General features: G+C 47.5%; 1 protein-coding gene across 1 annotated transcript in view; it reads right to left on the reverse strand.

Annotated features, from left to right (window-relative positions):
* Positions 1-19,808, reverse strand: part of AP3S1 (adaptor related protein complex 3 subunit sigma 1) — a 52,800-nt gene that overhangs the window by 24,904 nt on the left and 8,088 nt on the right. Inside the window, exons 4-5 of the mRNA XM_075601286.1 lie at positions 17,353-17,464; positions 7,107-7,178 (exon numbers count right to left, since the gene is read on the reverse strand). Coding sequence (XP_075457401.1) covers positions 7,107-7,178; positions 17,353-17,464 — 184 coding nt within the window. The remainder of the gene's footprint in view (positions 1-7,106; positions 7,179-17,352; positions 17,465-19,808) is intronic.

Here is a 19,808-nt window from a genome sequence, read left to right on the forward strand (position 1 = left end):
GGGTGTCTTCTGTTTCAGAGGCATTTGAACTTTATCCCCAGTCCTGCTCACCACCGGTTCCCAGCCTGAGTTTCAACGCCCCTGGGATCTTATTGCTTACCGTAAGCATATTCCTACAGATAATAAGCATGTGTCTGTTTTTTTTAGTTGTTGCTGTTTTTGCATTGTTATTCTGTGATTTTCGTTTTATGCTGTTTTCTTTCGTGTCCTTTATCTAGTTTACATTCCTTTATTAAAAGCAATACATTTATGAGTGTTTCTCCGTTGCACTTCTTTTAGATGAGCTGTAGCTAGAGTATATAGAATTACCCGCGGTGTGCCTTTTTATCCCACTGGGCTGTGCTATAATGCCTCGGGCTACGTCTTTTCCTGCGAGTCTGTTGAAGCTTACCTCATCATTGCTTGTTTTTAAGCAAGAGAAACATGGAGTAAGGTTTGGGAAAGGGATGCTCACTGCTTGTACAGCGTTTCACCCTTTTCTGTGACACCCATTTTACACCTGGATAAGTATTTGTACAATAGTATTCTGAGACTTTACTTTTTAATCATTAATACTTATTATAGGCTAAAGCTGCAAAATTCCGGGCATTACTGAAATCCCTGCTCTCTGATTGGTTAAAATTCCGGGCATTATTCATTCAGTAATGCCAGGAATTTGTGCAGCTTGAAATGTGTTTATCTCAAGCTGTTCATTTCCAGCCAATCAGCTTTTCTTTGTCAAGAGACAGGGCAGGGGATTGGTCCGTAGAAAGCAGCAGGCAGTGACTCCTCCCTCTCCCTCCGGAACAGAGCCGACAGATTCAGTGAGGAGGGAGATAGAGAGTGTGTACTGTAGTTGCAAAGCAAGTGAGTGGTTCTCTGCAGTTTGGTTGTGGCTACAGTTTGTGTGTGTGTGTCAGTCAGTGTGTCTGCAGCAGTGTGTGTGTCAGCAGCAGCAGCAGCGTTTGAGAGTGTGTCAGTAGCAGCGTTTGTGTGTGTGTGTCACTGTGGCAGCAGCATTGTGTGTTTGTGTCAGTGTGTCAGCAGCATTTGTGTGTTTGTATGTGTCAGTGTGTCAGCAGCAGCAGCGTCTGTGTGTCAGTGTGTCAGCAGCAGCGTTTGTGTGTGTGTGTCACTGTGGCAGCAGCATTGTGTGTTTGTGTCAGTGTGTCAGCAGCAGCAGCATTTGTGTGTTTGTATGTGTCAGTGTGTCAGCAGCAGCAGCGTCTGTGTGTCAGTGTGTCAGCAGCAGCGTTTGTGTGTTTGTGTCAGTGTGTCAGCAGCAGTAGCAGTGTTTGTGTGTTTGTATGTGTCAGAAGCAGTGTGAGTGTGTCAGAAGCAGCAGCGCTTGTGTGTTTGTGTGTGTGTGTGTGTGTGTGTGTGTGGTGTGCTGTTGTGTTGTATGTGTGTGCAGCAGTTTTTATGCAGCAGCAGTTTGTTTTGTGTAGACCTGCTGTGTTGTGTGTAGAGCTGCTGTGCATGTGTGGAGCTGATGTGTGTGTGTGTGGAGCTGCAGTGCGTGTGTGTCAGTAGCAGCGTTTGTTTATGTGTGTGTTTTGTGTGCTGTTGTGTTTTATGGGTGTAGCAGCAGCAGCAGCAGCAGCAGCAGCAGCAGCAGCAGCAGAGTTTGCGTATAGCAGCAGTTTGTATGTGTGTGTAGACCTGCTGTATTGTGTGTGTGGAGCTGCAGTCTGTGTCTGTGTGTGTGTGTGTGTGTGTGTGTGTACGTACACAGGGGGGGCGGCAGTGTGTGGATATAGATAGCTGCAGTGTAAAGGTATATAGATGTGCTTTAATGTATTTACCATTTTATTTTAATAAAAAAATCTATATAACTATACAAAAGTATCTATTATTTATGAAAAAGCCTACATTTAGCCTATAATAGTAATAATCCCCTCAGAACAGGGCATTATTGGCCAGTAATGCCCTGTTCTTCTGTGATTATTACTTAAATAACTAGAGATGGTCTTAGATAATATGACGCCTAGAATGGTAAGCAGGCATCTATTAATCCTTCTATCTATAGTACTATCAGATGTAAAATATGTTTAATCATATACACGTTTTTTGGTCACTTGCTCCCTTTTCTGTTGTAGTTGCAAATTAACAAAAAAGGTGAAACTAGCAGGTATGTGGCAGTCTCTTGAGTTTGGAGCTTGGAGCCCAGAGTTCTGCTTAGAGACTGCATGAGGTGGGAAATGTAATGCCTGAATTCACCCAGGAACAAACAAAACTATCAAACAAATGAACAGAAGTGTAATAGTGCATTTCTATGCATCCTTTTTAAATACAGCTCTCTCGCACCTGTTTTACATTCAATAACTGGTTAAGTCTTGGTGGAAACTGTATTTCTCATCTATGTATTGGGGGAGGCTGAAGGGAGGGGGAGAGGCTGCAGGAAGGGCGGGGCAGGGGTGGAGGCTGCAGGAAGGGCGGGGCAGGGGTGGAGGCTGCAGGAAGGGCTGGGGGGGAGAGGCTGCAGGAAGGGCTGGGGGGGGAGAGGCTGCAGGAAGGGCTGGGGGGGAGAGGCTGCAGGAAGGGCTGGGGGAGAGGGTGCAGGAAGGGCTGGGGGGAGAGGCAGCAGGAAGGGCTGGGTGGAGAGGCAGCAGGAAGGGCTGGGTGGAGAGGCAGCAGGAAGGGCGGGGCAGGGGTGGAGGCTGCAGGAAGGGCGAGGCAGGGGTGGAGGCTGCAGGAAGGGCGGGGCAGAGGTGGAGGCTGTAGGAAGGGCGGGGCAGGGGTGGAGGCTGCAGGAAGGGCTGGGGGGAGAGGCTGCAGGAAGGGCTGGGGGGGAGAGGCTGCAGGAAGGGCTGGGGGGAGAGGCAGCAGTAAGGGCGGGGGCGGGAGGCTGCAGGAAGGGCGGGGGCGGGAGGCTGCAGGAAGGCGGGGGCGGGAGGCTGCAGGAAGGGCGGGGGCGGGAGGCTGCAGGAAGGGCGGGGGCGGGAGGCTGCAGGAAGGGTGGGGGCGGGAGGCTGCAGGAAGGGCGGGGGCGGGAGGCTGCAGGAAGGGCGGGGGCGGGAGGCTGCAGGAAGGGCGGGGGCGGGAGGCTGCAGGAAGGGCAGGGCGGGAGGCTGCTGGAACGGAGGGGGTGGGAGGCTGCAGGAAGGGCGGGAGGCTGCAGGAAGGGCGGAGGCTGCAGGAAGGGCGGGAGGCTGCAGGAAGGGCGGGAGGCTGCAGGAAGGGCGGGAGGCTGCAGGAAGGGCGGGAGGCTGCAGGAAGGGCGGGGGGCTGCAGGAAGGGCGGGGGTGGGAGTCTGCGGGCAGGGGGAGACAGGCTGCAGGAAGGGCGGGGGTGGGAGGCTGCAGGAAGGGCGGGAGGCTGCAGGAAGTACGGGAGGCTGCAGGAAGGGCGGGAGGCTGCAGGAAGGGCGGGAGGCTGCAGGAAGGGCGGGAGGCTGCAGGAAGGGCGGGAGGCTGCAGGAAGGTCGGGAGGCTGCAGGAAGGGCGGAGGTGGGAGGCTGCAGGAAGGGCGGAGGTGGGAGGCTGCAGGAAGGGCGGAGGTGGGAGGCTGCAGGAAGGGCGGAGGTGGGAGGCTGCAGGAAGGGCGGGGTGGGAGGCTGCAGGAAGGGCGGGGTGGGAGTCTGCGGGCAGGGGGAGACAGGCTGCAGGAAGGGCGGGGGTGGTAGGCTGCAGGAAGGGCGGGGGTGGGAGGCTGCGGGTGGGGGGGAGACATGCTGCAGGAAGGGCGGGAGTGGGAGGCTGCAGGAAGGGCGGGGGTGGGAGGCTGCGGGCGGGGGGAGACAGGCTGCAGGAAGGGCGGGAGTGGGAGGCTGCAGGAAGGGCGGGGGTGGGAGGCTGCGGGCGGGGGGAGACAGGCTGTAGGAAGGGCGGGAGTGGGAGGCTGCAGGAAGGGCGGGGGTGGGAGGCTGCGGGCGGGGGGAGACAGGCTGCAGGAAGGGCGGGAGTGGGAGGCTGCAGGAAGGGCGGGAGTGGGAGGCTGCGGGCGGGGGGAGATAGGCTGCAGGAAGGGCGGGAGGCTGCAGGAAGTACGGGAGGCTGCAGGAAGGGCGGGAGGCTGCAGGAAGGGCGGGAGGCTGCAGGAAGGGCGGGAGGCTGCAGGAAGGGCGGGAGGCTGCAGGAAGGTCGGGAGGCTGCAGGAAGGGCGGAGGTGGGAGGCTGCAGGAAGGGCGGAGGTGGGAGGCTGCAGGAAGGGCGGAGGTGGGAGGCTGCAGGAAGGGCGGAGGTGGGAGGCTGCAGGAAGGGCGGGGTGGGAGGCTGCAGGAAGGGCGGGGTGGGAGTCTGCGGGCAGGGGGAGACAGGCTGCAGGAAGGGCGGGGGTGGTAGGCTGCAGGAAGGGCGGGGGTGGGAGGCTGCGGGTGGGGGGGAGACATGCTGCAGGAAGGGCGGGAGTGGGAGGCTGCAGGAAGGGCGGGGGTGGGAGGCTGCGGGCGGGGGGAGACAGGCTGCAGGAAGGGCGGGAGTGGGAGGCTGCAGGAAGGGCGGGGGTGGGAGGCTGCGGGCGGGGGGAGACAGGCTGTAGGAAGGGCGGGAGTGGGAGGCTGCAGGAAGGGCGGGGGTGGGAGGCTGCGGGCGGGGGGAGACAGGCTGCAGGAAGGGCGGGAGTGGGAGGCTGCAGGAAGGGCGGGAGTGGGAGGCTGCGGGCGGGGGGAGATAGGCTGCAGGAAGGGCGGGGTGGGAGGCTGCGGGCGGGGGGGAGACATGCTGCAGGAAGGGCGGGAGTAGGAGGCTGCAGGAAGGGCGGGAGTGGGAGGCTGCGGGCGGGGGGAGACAGGCTGCAGGAAGGGCGGGGGAAGACAGGCTGCAGGAAGGGCGGGAGTGGGAGGCTGCAGGAAGGGCGGGGGTGGGAGGCTGCGGGCGGGGGGAGACAGGCTGCAGGAAGGGCGGGAGTGGGAGGCTGCGGGCGGGGGGAGACAGGCTGCAGGAAGGGCGGGAGTGGGAGGCTGCGGGCGGGGGGAGACAGGCTGCAGGAAGGGCAGGAGTGGGAGGCTGCAGGAAGGGCGGGGGTGGGAGGCTGCGGGCGGGGGGAGACAGGCTGCAGGAAGGGCGGGAGTGGGAGGCTGCAGGAAGGGCGGGGGTGGGAGGCTGCGGGCGGGGGGAGACAGGCTGTAGGAAGGGCGGGAGTGGGAGGCTGCAGGAAGGGCGGGGGTGGGAGGCTGCGGGCGGGGGGAGACAGGCTGCAGGAAGGGCGGGAGTGGGAGGCTGCAGGAAGGGCGGGAGTGGGAGGCTGCGGGCGGGGGGAGATAGGCTGCAGGAAGGGCGGGGTGGGAGGCTGCGGGCGGGGGGGAGACATGCTGCAGGAAGGGCGGGAGTAGGAGGCTGCAGGAAGGGCGGGAGTGGGAGGCTGCGGGCGGGGGGAGACAGGCTGCAGGAAGGGCGGGGGAAGACAGGCTGCAGGAAGGGCGGGAGTGGGAGGCTGCAGGAAGGGCGGGGGTGGGAGGCTGCGGGCGGGGGGAGACAGGCTGCAGGAAGGGCGGGAGTGGGAGGCTGCGGGCGGGGGGAGACAGGCTGCAGGAAGGGCGGGAGTGGGAGGCTGCGGGCGGGGGGAGACAGGCTGCAGGAAGGGCGGGAGTGGGAGGCTGCAGGAAGGGCGGGGGTGGGAGGCTGCGGGCGGGGGGAGACAGGCTGCAGGAAGGGCGGGAGTGGGAGGCTGCGGGCGGGGGGAGACAGGCTGCAGGAAGGGCGGGAGTGGGAGGCTGCGGGCGGGGGGAGACAGGCTGCAGGAAGGGCAGGAGGCTACAGGATGAGACAAAGGGAAATGGAAAGAAAATAACTTTTTTTTTTTTTTTTAAATCACAGAGGTTTCCACACTTAGCTGTGATCATACCAGATGCCGCTGGGCGGCAGCGCCATCTGGTGATGTCATCCTCACGATGCTGCCAAGCGGCATCTGATCAAGCAGAGGAGACAGGAGAGGAGGCAAATAGGCGTGGAGGAGGCGTGGCCGTGAGCGGTTCGCCCTCATTGGCTGAACTGCTCACATGACATGACCGTCGCCTGCCAAGAACAAATTCCTCTGTCTGCTCTCCAGTCTGCAGTTTCAGGTGGCGCGCACGTCGCTCAAGGTATGTTTACCTATATTGGATTTGTGCATTTTGTTTTTGAGCCGCGCGGCGTCACTGCGTTTTTTTTTGTATTATCACGGCCTTAGCAATCATACCACAGTTGGATAAAACCACCGTGGTGTTTCAGAAAGTCTTTAGTGGGACTTTGAGCCACAAAACCTGACCAAACGTTTCCTCTAGTTTCTTAAAACTACCAACTGGCTTTACTTTCTTATTCTATTGGTATTATTTTCACAGAATTTGAACGTCTATTCTTTTGGGCCAGGGCTGCAACACGGACCAATGCTATTCCCATCACTTATTGGTTAGTGGAGCAGGAGGTTGTCCACCAGCCATCTTCATACAAGTCCCCTCAATCAGCAGGATCAAACGTACAAAGTTCCCACTCGTGAACATTCGTTCTATAAATGAATGTTAAAGAGGCAATTCAAGCCACTTAACAAAAAAAAATCAATCTTTTTTTATTTGTTTTAATATGTGCAGCCTTTGATTACATGTATTGCAAATTAATTACCTAAAGTGCCAATTTATTAGTTCTCCCGTGATCGATCAGCAAAGATCCTGCTTCCGCGGGCTCACCAAATAGCTGCCTTTCAGTTTCAAATCAATCCTGCAGTCAGTGTAACTCAGCAGCTACAATGTATTCTTATATAACTATGGTAACATTATCTAATGGTACAGTTTGCTACTCAACCTCCTGGGAATATTGGCAACAAATGATCACAAATCAGGAAAGTGCTGCAAAGATCTTGCAATGCAAAAAAATGTGCAAAAGCCTGCTATAGAAATCAAAGGCTGCTCAGTATATTAAAACTCATTACAAATGACATTAAAAATGGAATTTAAAAAAAAAACACACATGTAGGATATTGCTTGGATTGCTCCATTAAAGTAGAACAGCATCAGCTTCTTGAAGAGCTAACAGAAATCACACAAGGTAACAGTACAAAACATATTCTTATTTCACACGTGATCATGCTACCATGTCAATTGTAACTCATTTTTAACAAATGTGTTTCTGCAACAGACACATTTCTTTCACCAAAAGGGCATAGCTGTTAACCTTCGCCACACACTCAGCTGATATTACATGTCACCACAGTACCTTGTCTACATGGAAAATTAAATCCAGTTCACAGACATTTTCGAAGCACTTGTCCAGGGTTTCCACAAATACCTGTTGAAAGAAGACCAGGAGAACCAATGAGATGGCATCATTTCAAAGTGTCAACCTGGTGGCAAGAGTCAAACAAGAGCAACCCGGCCAGCACTCCAGGCATTCGTCCTCGAGCAGGAACCCGCCCCACAAAAATTATACAATGCACTACTTTTATATGATTAAACATGTGTAACCATCTACAGCTTCTTCTCATTAGGAAAGGAGCATTAAAAACAGATTAAGGCTGCAGTGCCACCATTGCTGCAGATTCATAAAAAGAAACAAACTATATGTGAAGAAGAACACCTCCACATTTATAAGTGTGTGTGGTACTATTATTTCCCTAATCCACCATGTGCTACCTATATGCTCTGCTCCCACACTGTGCTTTTTATTTACGTATTATAACATATAGAAAGCATGAATAATTACTAGAAAAAGCAAGCTCGTTAAAAGGTTGAATTGACAGGAGCACCAGTTCAGAGGCGCAAGATGCGTAACAAAATGTAACATATAGAAACACAGAAGTGTTGAATGCTCTTCGCTGCTATCTTAGCGTATCGCTCTCACAATGTCGCGTATGTTTAATAGCTTGTCAAAGGTTTCTCCGCTGAGAAATAGTCGCACATACCAGGGAAAACAGAGCAGAACGAAATGGGACATTTGGTCACGGCAGTTTCGCCATCACCACAATGGCCGCCGGCGTTGGGACACAGCCGGCCAGGACCCTCCACTGTCGGCCGCATCTAAGGTAAGTTTTACTTTTAGTTAGGGTAGGGGCTAATTAAAGGGGTTTTTAGCGGTTTAGGGTAGAGTTTGAAGGTAAGGATTAAACATAAGGAGGCACCTTATTGGCGAAGTGGCCGGCGGCGACATGAGAAGCAGCGTAGCAACGGTGGCCTTTTGGATCGGAGCAGAATCAGCCTGGAGCATGGCAGTGCTCCATAACCAGCATGCTAAATCTCCCAGTGGTGCTCCAGCAACACCAGAGGCTTCTCAGAGCCAAGCAAATTGTAATGTGATTATAGGGTATTATTGGTGAAAGATGTTACATATTACATTTACCACATGTATTATTATTATTATTTTAGACTGGTGAGCCAATGGGCTCAATACAGAGAAGAAAAATTACACCCTGCCATTTTGAGAAGGCCTACTTATTATTTACACCCATTAATGTCCTGAGGTGGGCCCTGGCGTTACCATGTACAGGCATACCCCGCATTAACGTACGCAATGGGTCCAGAGCATGTATGTAAAGCGAAAATGCACTTACAAAAAGTGAAGCACTACCTTTTTCCTACTTATCGATGCTTGGGTACTAGTAGGGAGCCGGTATTGCTGTTCGGGACATGCTGACAGGCGCATGCGCGAGCTGCCGTTTCCCTTTTGAGCGAGGGGGAATCAGCGCGTCATTACTACGGCGGTCTGTAGGACAGATTAATTGTCCGTAATCGCGAAGCGAGCGCACGGACACATGGGTATGGTGCTGCTGAAAATATATCCTTACTCGCAAGTGTACTTAAAGTGAGTGTCCTTAAACCGGGGTATGCCTGTACAGTGAAAGTGGATATCAACAATTAGAACCGAAAATAGCACAATTACGTGTGTGTGTGTGAGTGTGAGTGTGAGTGTGAGTGTGTGTGATCCACCTATATGATCACAGAAAAAAGGTTTTGTGGGAAATATTTCACCAAAACACACACACAAAAAAAATCACGTTTCACAATCAAGTACATTATCAGGATAAAAGTGTCAATAAAAGCGTCAACGTGTCAAAATATTTGAGGGGTAAATAGGTAGAAGTGAACCCTCTTATGTTCAGTTTAATAGGATTCTGCAGTAAGAAATAAGTGCTTATGCCAGGATTGATTACAAAATGATTCTCTTCTCAAAACATTTTGTTCACCATCTCCAAGGATTGTAATATCACACTCGGGCAATGAAAAAAACACTGGCCTAGGCCAACATTCTCTAAACACAACTGCGATATCAATTACTGCCGACGTTCCGATGAACCTAAAAAAATGAACCCTATCTGCATAGACAAAAATACAAACTAATTAGATCAAATTCAAAACAGAAGCAAAATAAAAGGGAGAAAAGATCTTACAAACCAATGCAACCATACTCAGGAAGATATATTAATAATTTGCTGGTTCTCCCCAGCACAAAGAAATGATAATGACCAACTACAGAGCTCCAGCACAATATTTTATACAACTACGCCTTGCTTTGGTTTTTTTTAATTAAAAAAAAAAGAAGTTATTTTTTATTAAGTGTGGATCATGGATCTGTTTAACTCATCCGTAGCATATTACAAAGCGTTGTTCAATTCTCTCAGTGCCACACTGGTCCCAGTATCAATGGGGCTTTTTATTTCTTCAGAAACATAACATTGTGTTCAATTACCCAGCCATACATATTGTGAATAATACATAGATAAATCGCATATACCTTTGATTAGGGGACAACAGTGGGCATTAAACAAGCTTGAGCCCAGTAGCATAACGCAGTGAACAGCATGATCAATGACGTAAACCCCTAATCAATATGCTGTGACGTGGTCTCTTCAGCCGAGAAGACGGCTACACAGCATATTGAATAGGGCCCATCATTTGGGAATTAGTACAGAGCACTAGAAATGATTACATGATTTCTGCTCTGTACTTTTAGAATCTAAATTGCGAAATGGAACACGGATCTATAAAAGATAAAGGTCAGAGCCATCATTTTCTGATAAGAGCGGAGAGGTCTATTCATTATGTTGAGAAACTTAACAACCTGTTCTAATATGTATTTATAATCCTGATGCTCACTGAATAGAACATGTGAATGTGTTTTGGGGCACTGTGATGGGGTTTACAGACCCATCACTAACAAACAAAGGCTTGTCAGGCATGCTACCAGACTGCTGAAAATTCCTCTTATCAAAAGACAGACAACTAATTAAGACAGAGCTAGCACCTGCAGTCAATCTCAGGAGCTGCCAATGTAGTCCTTGGGTCAGTCGCAATGCCATCACGAAATCCACTTCTGCTCCGTTTTTTTTCTAACTGTGCCCACGTAGTGCAAGTACGGAGACTTAATGGTCCATCGGGATTAACACAGCGGGGATCCCTCCGTCTGAATGGGACTCTCGCCGTGTGAATCCTACTGGGCTGTACCTGAGCCACTACACGGCAGACCATATCTAAATCATTCTTCCTGGTAATACACAGGTTATTAAGAATTTATATTAGTGTTAGGGACCCTTGAGATGTGGTTTGCCGTGCAGTTGGCTCAGGGGCTTACAACACTTTGGCCAAAATGTTAAACTAAAAGACCATTTTATTTAATAGATATCTATACATATATATTTAGGCACTGTACCGTGTATAGGTTTCACTGGATGTGCACTGAGCTCTGTCTGTGTTTCATGTTCTGTCTCTGGTTTTAAATATATATTGCCATGCTCAGTAGCACTCCTCTGTGACACCTATATGCTTGTATATATGTTGTGGTTATTTTGGGGGTTCAATATGAGCTTGCAGGTGTCCTGTATGTTTTACATATACAATCTTATCAGAAGAATAAGGTTTTACAAGGTAAGGTTTTACAATCTTACAGTCTACCGTACATGCATAATGCACTGTACTTAATCTTCCGATCTAGCAAAAATGGTCATAGCTGTGAATATATTGTCCTGTAACTAAGCATTACTTTTGATATGTAGTATATTCCTACCAAAACTCAGATTGAATTGGCAAGTTTGTAGTTATAATTTGTGTTCCTTTCATACAGCCATTAATATTTATATGTATAGTTATTCTCATTGTTGCCACAATATCCTTAGCAAGGTACATACATTTATTTAAAGGCTATGGGGGCATGTTTACCAAACCGTTCTATAGTACACCATAAGACTCCTTCCACCACAGCTTTGTAACTATGGCCCTTTAAAAGCCCACTAAAGAAAATGAATGAGCTGTAAGGTGCCGTCAGTATGGAAAGTGTCTTAGGGAGTAGCACTCCCTAATAAATACTGTATGGCTCATAATAAGTCTTTAGTCGAGTTACCCCTGAATGTCATTCATGCATCCAAACAAACATAGAACAACACACATGCATGCTGGAACTAAGGAGAATTGCTCTGCACTTTCAAAAGGATCCATTAAAACCCAGATTCTGCTGCCTAGCGGAGATCTGATAAATACCCCACTATAGTATAAATTGCTATTTGCGGCAGCTTATCCTTTTCAGAGAGGGATTTCAGAGCCTAGACCACTCATGTTGACATCATATAATAGGCATGCCATCTTGTTTTAGTGCCCGTTTAGCAGCTATATATTTAAGTCATAATCCCAGAAGGACCGGGCATTAACTGGCCATTAATGCCCTGGGAGGAGGAGCTGATGGCACGAGGCGAAGCAGGGACTGATTGAGCCACCTGTGCTGATGGTGGGATATCCTCAACACCTGACCTGTTGGGGGGTCTTGAGTTAGGCACCACTGACTTAAGAGATGCAAAGTACAGTTGCTTTATCATATGAATCACCCAAAATCTTTTTGTTGTTGTGTCTTTAAAATATAGTCTTCCCATTTTCTTTCGCTCTCCCTGCATTTTGTGCCTTGAATTAAATCCCAGGGTCAGATGCTCTCACTTAAGATGAATATTTTATAGCTACCCAAATGCCACCTCATGTTCCAGAAAATTAAGACTCTAGAAAATATGTCTAATACACTTATATTTTTAACTGCAGGGCAATCACTTGAATGTTAATCATGAGCTCAGCAACCGGTTGTTAAGCCTAATATTTTCAATCAGTGAGTAACATGATTTCATGGGGGACAAGTCTTCCCGGGGGGGTCTAACAAACTGGGGGGCTGAGTTCCATGCACTTTCAGATCTATTTACTAAGAACCAGTATAAAACTGGTTATACTGGTTACAGAACGAGTATAAAAAAAACAGCACCATATTTAAGAAAAGCTATTCCATTGAAAGACATTGCAGTTTTTCCTTTGCTAAATCTGGCTCAATTATCCTACGCTGGTTCTGTCCCCGCTGTATGGCCAGGGAGACTTTAGTAACCCCCTTGATATAAATATTTCAGACTTGCCGTCTTTATATTTTCTCTTTCAGTACAAATCGTGTCCCTATGATTGCTGTAAAAGGAGATTAAAAGCAATATTTTTGCTTTTAGAAAGATGTGTGTCAGACAGCACTACTCTTAGCAATGTAGATTATTAGCAATAGATAATATATGGTGCTGCAGTTAGGAAGAAAAAAAAAAAAAGAGGCCCTATCCTCTTTAAAATGACACACACACACGTCTTGGCACTCAGAGAAAATAAGTTAAGAATAAGCCATCTGTTTGCCAAGAAGAAAACTTTACTGAAGAACAGCAATCAGCTTCACACAAAAAGTGGATACACAATCCCGAAATGCTAATACGTCCAAAATTAGTGGTGTTCTAGGTCAAAAAACACTCAAAAAGTAAAGGGTCAAAGGGTCAAGAAAGCAAATGGTCATATGGAGAAATACGTTTCGGGCAATGAACCCCAACCTCAGGCCCGTTCCCAAAGAAAAATAAAAAAAGGAGGCAGTGACGTAGGCATCCTCGCTGCGGTACTTAAATGAAGTCTGACACCTCCTCCTGCAGGCGTCTCAACTACTACCAGCTTAGCGTTTGGAACGGAAACCACCTGACTTTAACTCTGTGGACTGATGATCGGTTATTCGCTCGAGTCTCCCACCGCTCATAAAACAGGAGAAAGGGAAGTACCGATGCCTCTTCTTTTTTTTTTTTTTTTAACTGATAAGTATTTCTCCAGATGACCATTTACTTTCTTGATCCCTATGTCCCTTCACTTTGTGTTTTTTTTTTTATTTATTTTTTTTACCTAGAACATCATTGTTTTTGTGCATACAGTATATGCACGTATTTGCATTTTGGCGTGGTATATCCACTTTCTGTTATTGTATTGTATTGTATGTCTTTATTTAGATAGCGCCATTAATGTACATAGCGCTTCACAGTAGTAATACATGTGGTAATCAAATAAATAACAGATAATATAAATAACAGATCATGGGAATAAGTGCTTTAGACATAAACGTAACATTAAGGAAGAGGAGTCCCTGCCCCGAGGAGCTTACAGTCTAATTGGTAGGTAGGGAGAACGTACAGAGACAGTAGGAGGGAGTTCTGGTAAGTGCGTCTGCAGGGGGCCAAGCTTTATGGATCATGTGTTCAGAATATCCACAGTGCTATTCGTATGCTTCTTTAAGCAAATGTGTCTTAAGTTGGGTCTTAAAGGTGGATAGAGAGGGTGCTAGTCGGGTACTGAGGGGAAGGGCATTCCAGAGGTGTGGGGCAGTCAGTGAAAAAGGTTTAAGGCGGGAGAGGGCTTTAGATACAAAGGGGGTAGAAAGAAGACATCCTTGAGCAGAACGCAAGAGTCGGGATGGTGCATAGCGAGAAATTAGGGCTGAGATGTAAGGAGGGGCAGAAGAGTATAAAGCTTTAAAAGTGAGGAGAAGAATGGAGTGTGAGATGCGGGATTTGATCGGAAGCCAGGAGAGGGATTTCATGAGGGGAGATGCTGAGACAGATCTAGGAAAGAGTAGCGTGACTGGCAGCAGCATTTAGGATAGATTGTAGGGGAGACAGGTGAGAGGCAGGAAGGCCGGACAGCAGGAGGTTACAGTAATCAAGACGGGAGAGAATAAGGGCCTGAGTCAGAGTTTTAGCAGTCGAGCAACAGAGGAAAGGGCGTATCTTAGTTATATTGCGGAGGAAAAAGTGACAAGTTTTAGAAATGTTTTGAATGTGAGGGGCGAATGTGAGAGAGGAGTCGAGTGTGACCCAAGGCAGCGTGCTTGGGCTACTGGGTGAATGATTGTAGTTCCAAAAGTAATGTGGAAGGAGGTAGTACGGCCAGGTTTGGGAGGAAGTATGAGGAGCTCTGTTTTAGCCATGTTGAGTTTAAGGCGTCGGAGGGCCATCCAGGATGATATAGCAGAGAGACATTCAGAAACTTTGGTTTGTACAGCAGGAGTAAGGTCGGGGGTGGAAAAGTACATTTGTGTGTCGTCAGCGTAGAGGTGATAATTAAACCCAAGAGATGTTATTAGGTCACCTAGAGAGTGTGTACAGAGAAAAGAGAAGAGGTCCCAGTAATTGCGGATTGCTGCTCTTCAGTAACGTTTAGGGAAAACACCAGCGCAAAAATCACATGATATATAGAAGTAGTATATAAAAGATTTATATTAATTGAATAAAAAGCACATTAGATAGTGCCATACAAAGCATACAACGCTAGATGAAAAAATCTGGATTGCTGCTTTAAACTGTATTCATGTAGTATAAATAGAAAGAGGGGTACGTTTTCAAAAACAAAATCCGATTTTATTTAACATGAAAGTGTAATGGTGTGTTTTTGGAAATAATAATAGTAGTGGCACTTTGTATCCCCTCACGTTAACCTTGATAGTAACTCCATTTCATGGGTACGTGTACTCAGAACTTGGGAAGTGGTGTTTCCCTGTGATACCTGGCTTCATCCACAGCGCAGCAGAACATTTTACAGAGGTTTTTTGGCACCACCTACTGTCCACAATGGAGAAATGTTATTCCCTGGTCAAGATCGGAAGTATAAATAATTTCCATCTGATTGCAAATCAAGCAGGTAGCAGCAGGTGTCAGTGCACTACGCTTATGGGAACAGCATGTGTGCTAAAGCCCCAGAAGCCTTCAGGAGCACAGAACCGATCGGCAATGAAGTGAAAGTTCCTCGGCGTGTAACACTTCGTCTAACAATTGTATTAGTCTCACCGGTTTGCTGCCACAGGGGCCTGCAACAAAATAGCTGCAGGACGGGCACTATATAACATCACCATTTTAGGACTGAAAATTACGATGGCTGCAATTTACATGTGTTACACTGGGCTGGGTCCCCCCGCTGGCGCTGACCGCGCTCATGCTTGTGAATGGTGACGTCACCAACTCTTCAAGCATGAGCGTTCTGCTGTCCTGCAAAAATGTTAGAGCAGGAGCGGGGGGGCGTGGCTATGAAGGGAGGGAGCGTGTCATTGGCTGGATCGGGGCTGTGTGTGTGTGTGTGTGTCCCCATTCTCTCCCTCCCCCTTCCAAAAATGGCAATTAATTGTGCAAAGAAAAATAAAATAAATAAAAATTGTGCAAAGAAAAATAAAATAAATAAAAATTGTGCAAAGAAAAATAAAAAAAACCTCTCTCCGCACCCCCCCCTCTCTCCACTCAGCCTATTCTGCCTCTCTCTCCCCATTGGTCAGAGCAGGGTCATGTGACCCTGCTCTCCGCTCCAAAGAAACTCTTTTGCCTCGCCAAGCCCCAAGCTTGGGAGAGCGTGCGTGCCCGCGCGCTGAATGTGGACGGGAGGATTCACTTGTATAGAGGTAAGCGCACCAAGCGCATAGCGCAGTCAGCGCCAGCGGGAACTGAGCCCCCCCCTAAAATGCCTTAGACTCACCCTTAGTAAGAAGGCTTAAACATGGCACCATTATTTTTTTTATTTTTTTAAACTTCCACAAGAAGTAAACCTATCGAACCCATCAAACCCGTCATGCTATTTAAAGGTCCCGATGCATGTTGCAGGGGGGCTCAGCTTCTGTCCTCAAGCCCCCATAACAGCTCAGGTTTTCAGGCTATCCCAGCTTCAGTAGGATGGTCAAAGACTGAGCATCTGATTGAGCCACCTGTACTGAAGCAGAGACTGATTGAGCCACCTGTGCGGAAGCAGAGATATCCTGAAAACCTGACCTGTTGGGGGGGGCTTGAGGACTGGAGTTGAGCCCCCCTGGCATGGTGCATGATCAGTCAGAATATATAAAGATCTAGGTCAGCCCAGCATGAATATTTCATGTGAGCCGTCTATTATTCTATAAATATTTCAACAGTATCAAGTAAGGCGATAGGACAAGTCAGGATCAATAGCTGCCTAGTGAATACCATGCCTTCAACTGAATTAAACCAGAAAGCATCCAACTTAACCTTAAGTCGGCATTGCATGTTTGCAAGAGAATAAAAGCTTCATTGTATATCTTAACCCTTTTGCTGCCATTGGGGCTGGCAACACAAGCCAGTAGCCCGTGTGGCTGCTAAAGGGATAAAATAACACAACCGTGTTAGATCTGCTATCAAAAGTGTGTGGTGCTTGCTCCTATTGCCTGACACCAATGGTTCCTCCACAGCAGGTTACTGGCGTCTTTTCCTTGCTTGGGAAGTTTTAAGCTCCATTCACGTAAAATTGAGCCTAAATCTTACCGTGCAAGGAGAAAGAAAAATAATGTCATTTGGGGTAAAGAGCCTCTAAACCAGGGGTGACCCACTCCTGTCCTCAAGGGCCCTCAGCAGGTCAGGATTTCAGAAGACTGAGCCACCTGTGCTGAAGCAGGGATAATCCTTAAAACCGGACCTGTTGGTGGCCCTTGAGGACTGGTGTTTGCCGCCCCAGGTATGAGTAGGACATGAGGTGCATAGTTTAAACATAGGGAGATTACATTAAGGAAAGACATTGCCGCCCTTCCACCAAGAGAAAACTAGAGGATTAAACGACATGCGGGTGGTGTTTTATTAAAGCATTTACTTCCCACTAAAATAATATCGTGCAGCCAGGCAGATACTATGCAGGATTTGCCTCCCCCAAAATAAACAGACTACCCTGCAAAATGCACCATAAAATATATACAACCAAACAATAAGTGGTGAAAAATGGTATTACAAACGAGCTAAACCTGTAAAAGACAGTGTCATGGAAGCGGGTGCGTGGCAAAGTGCAAGAACAAGCCACGTGCTGACGTGGCTCAATACCTCATAGCAGTGACTGGGAACACTAAATAAACTGTATGTGAGGAAAGACCCATGACCCCTATTCAATGTTCTGTGCTGAGGTCTTGTCTCTGCTTGGGAAGATTTGAGGCCCATGCATTTGAGATGGGGATTAAAGTTTGCTTCACATCATATGGAATAGGGGCTCTGACAACAGAGTGTAGTGTTGAATCTGGGCTCTGCCAAAGCTGCCCTAAAATACGCTGAGCCTTCTGCACCAGCAAATACCATGCTGGACATTTCATAGCATTTGGTAATATCATCCCCACTGTGAACCTCTAACTAGGCCCTTTGTCTTTTTTTAACCCCAAGAGCATATTTAAAACCGGCGACACTTACTTGTATGAGATCTAAAATGCCAAGTTCACTTTCTGAGGAATCCACGCAAAAGACAAAGTATAAAGTTGCATAATGCCGGTATATGAGTTTGTTGTCAGATCCGCCTATTAGCCTGTAAAACAATATCATACGTACAGGTCAAGTACAGAAAAGTGCATGTGAATTTCTAATAAGTACAGAAAAGTGCATGTGAATTTCTCATATGTATAAATACTGACTTGGAAAAAAACAATCAGTTATGACATTGTCTTTATCTTCATTTTTAACAGTACAAAGTTAAACGCTTAATATTAATTATAGTGCTTATTTATAAATTCAGAAACACACACACACGTGTATACAAATTTGTATATAGCAGTCAGACAACAAATAATCTCACACTTGTGCAAGATTAAAAACTCCTATTCAATGACAGTGAAGCATGTGAGAAGGCCTAGTCTAAGTGGGACCGAGGCTATAAAATACTTTTCTTCACATGCATGGTTTCAATAGCTCGGACTCATGGTTACTGTCCCACATCCAATCATTCCTACAAAGCACTATGGCCAAACACTGCCTATCCTATGGTCTGACCTTATTTGTTGCACTTACTGTATGGTATTATAATTCCCTGTATTGTCTGCTGTAAAGCGCCTAGTACAGCTGTGGGCGCTATATAAAGATATACATACATACAAGCATGCAATATATTATACTCAACATCTGACTTCGGAATTGTGGAGTGTGGTATTTTCAGGTGGTCCAGATTGGAGATGCAAAGCAGCAACAGGAAGGTAAGCATGAAAATGTATTTGCTATGCTTCCTAGATGGCAAATTGCATACATCATCTATATGAATTCGCAGTCCTCAGCACTCTCTATAAGTATTTGTGGTCCTTTGTACAAAATAACATCTATTACATGGAGCTGTGGGGTTTGTTCCTCCCTATAACATGCTTAATACAATTAATTCCAGAACCCCCTACCTGCCAGGGAAAGGTGTAACCATCACAGGCCTGTACTCTCACTATGTAACCATCACAGGCCTGTACTCTCACTATGTAACCATCACTGACCTGTACTCTTACTATGTAACCATCACTGACCTGTACTCTTACTATGTAACCATCACTGACCTGTACTCTCACTATGTAACCATCACAGGCCTGTACTCTCACTATGTAACCATCACTGACCTGTACTCTTACTATGTAACCATCACTGACCTGTACTCTCACTATGTAACCATCACAGGCCTGTACTCTCACTATGTAACCATCACAGGCCTGTACTCTCACTATGTAACCATCACTGACCTGTACTCTTACTATGTAACCATCACAGGCCTGTACTCTCACTATGTAACCATCACAGGCCTGTACTCTCACTATGTAACCATCACTGACCTGTACTCTTACTATGTAACCATCACTGACCTGTACTCTCACTATGTAACCATCACAGGCCTGTACTCTCACTATGTAACCATCACAGGCCTGTACTCTCACTATGTAACCATCACTGACCTGTACTCTTACTATGTAACCATCACTGACCTGTACTCTCACTATGTAACCATCACAGGCCTGTACTCTCACTATGTAACCATCATAGGCCTGTACTCTTACTATGTAACCATCACTGACCTGTACTCTCACTATGTAACCATCACAGGCCTGTACTCTTACTATGTAACCATCACAGGCCTGTACTCTCACTATGTAACCATCACTGACCTGTACTCTTACTATGTAACCATCACTGACCTGTACTCTTACTATGTAACCATCACTGCTTCTCAACCCTCCAGCAGTTAAAAGTTAAAACAGCAGGATGACGCCCCCCCCCCCCTTGATTAGTACTATTATTTTATTTTTAAGTAAAAACTCGGACATGTCCCATTTTGCATTTAGGTACAAAATATCCAAGTCAATGACTAGGGAGAACGCTGGGAGAGCCAACTGCGGGGCAGCATGTGATGTGTATGTATGTATGTATGTCTTTATTTATATAGCGCCATTAATGTACATAGCACTTTACAGTAGTAATACAAGTGACAATCATATAATAACAAATAATACAAATAAAAGACCATGGGAATAAGTGCTTGAGACTTAAAAATTAACATTTAGGAAAAGGAGTCCCTGCCCCGAAGTGTTTACAATCAAATTGGTAGGTAGGATGAACGTACAGAGACAGTAGGAGGGAGTTCTGGTAAGTGTGTCTGCAGGGGGCCAAGCTTTATGTATCATGTATATAGAATCAGCCACGATACTACTCATATGCTTCCTTAAGCAGGTATCTTAAGGTGGGTCTTAAAGGTGGATAGAGAGGGTGCTAGTCGGATATTGAGGGGAAGGGCATTCCAGAGGTGTGGAGCAGTCAGTGAGAAAAGGTTAAGATGGGAGAGGGCTTTAGATACAAAGGGGGTAGAGAGAAGACATTCTTAAGCAGAACGCAAGAGTCTGGATGGTGCA

This window comes from Ascaphus truei, chromosome 1, assembly GCF_040206685.1.
Source record: "Ascaphus truei isolate aAscTru1 chromosome 1, aAscTru1.hap1, whole genome shotgun sequence".
Taxonomy (NCBI): Eukaryota; Metazoa; Chordata; class Amphibia; order Anura; family Ascaphidae; genus Ascaphus; species Ascaphus truei.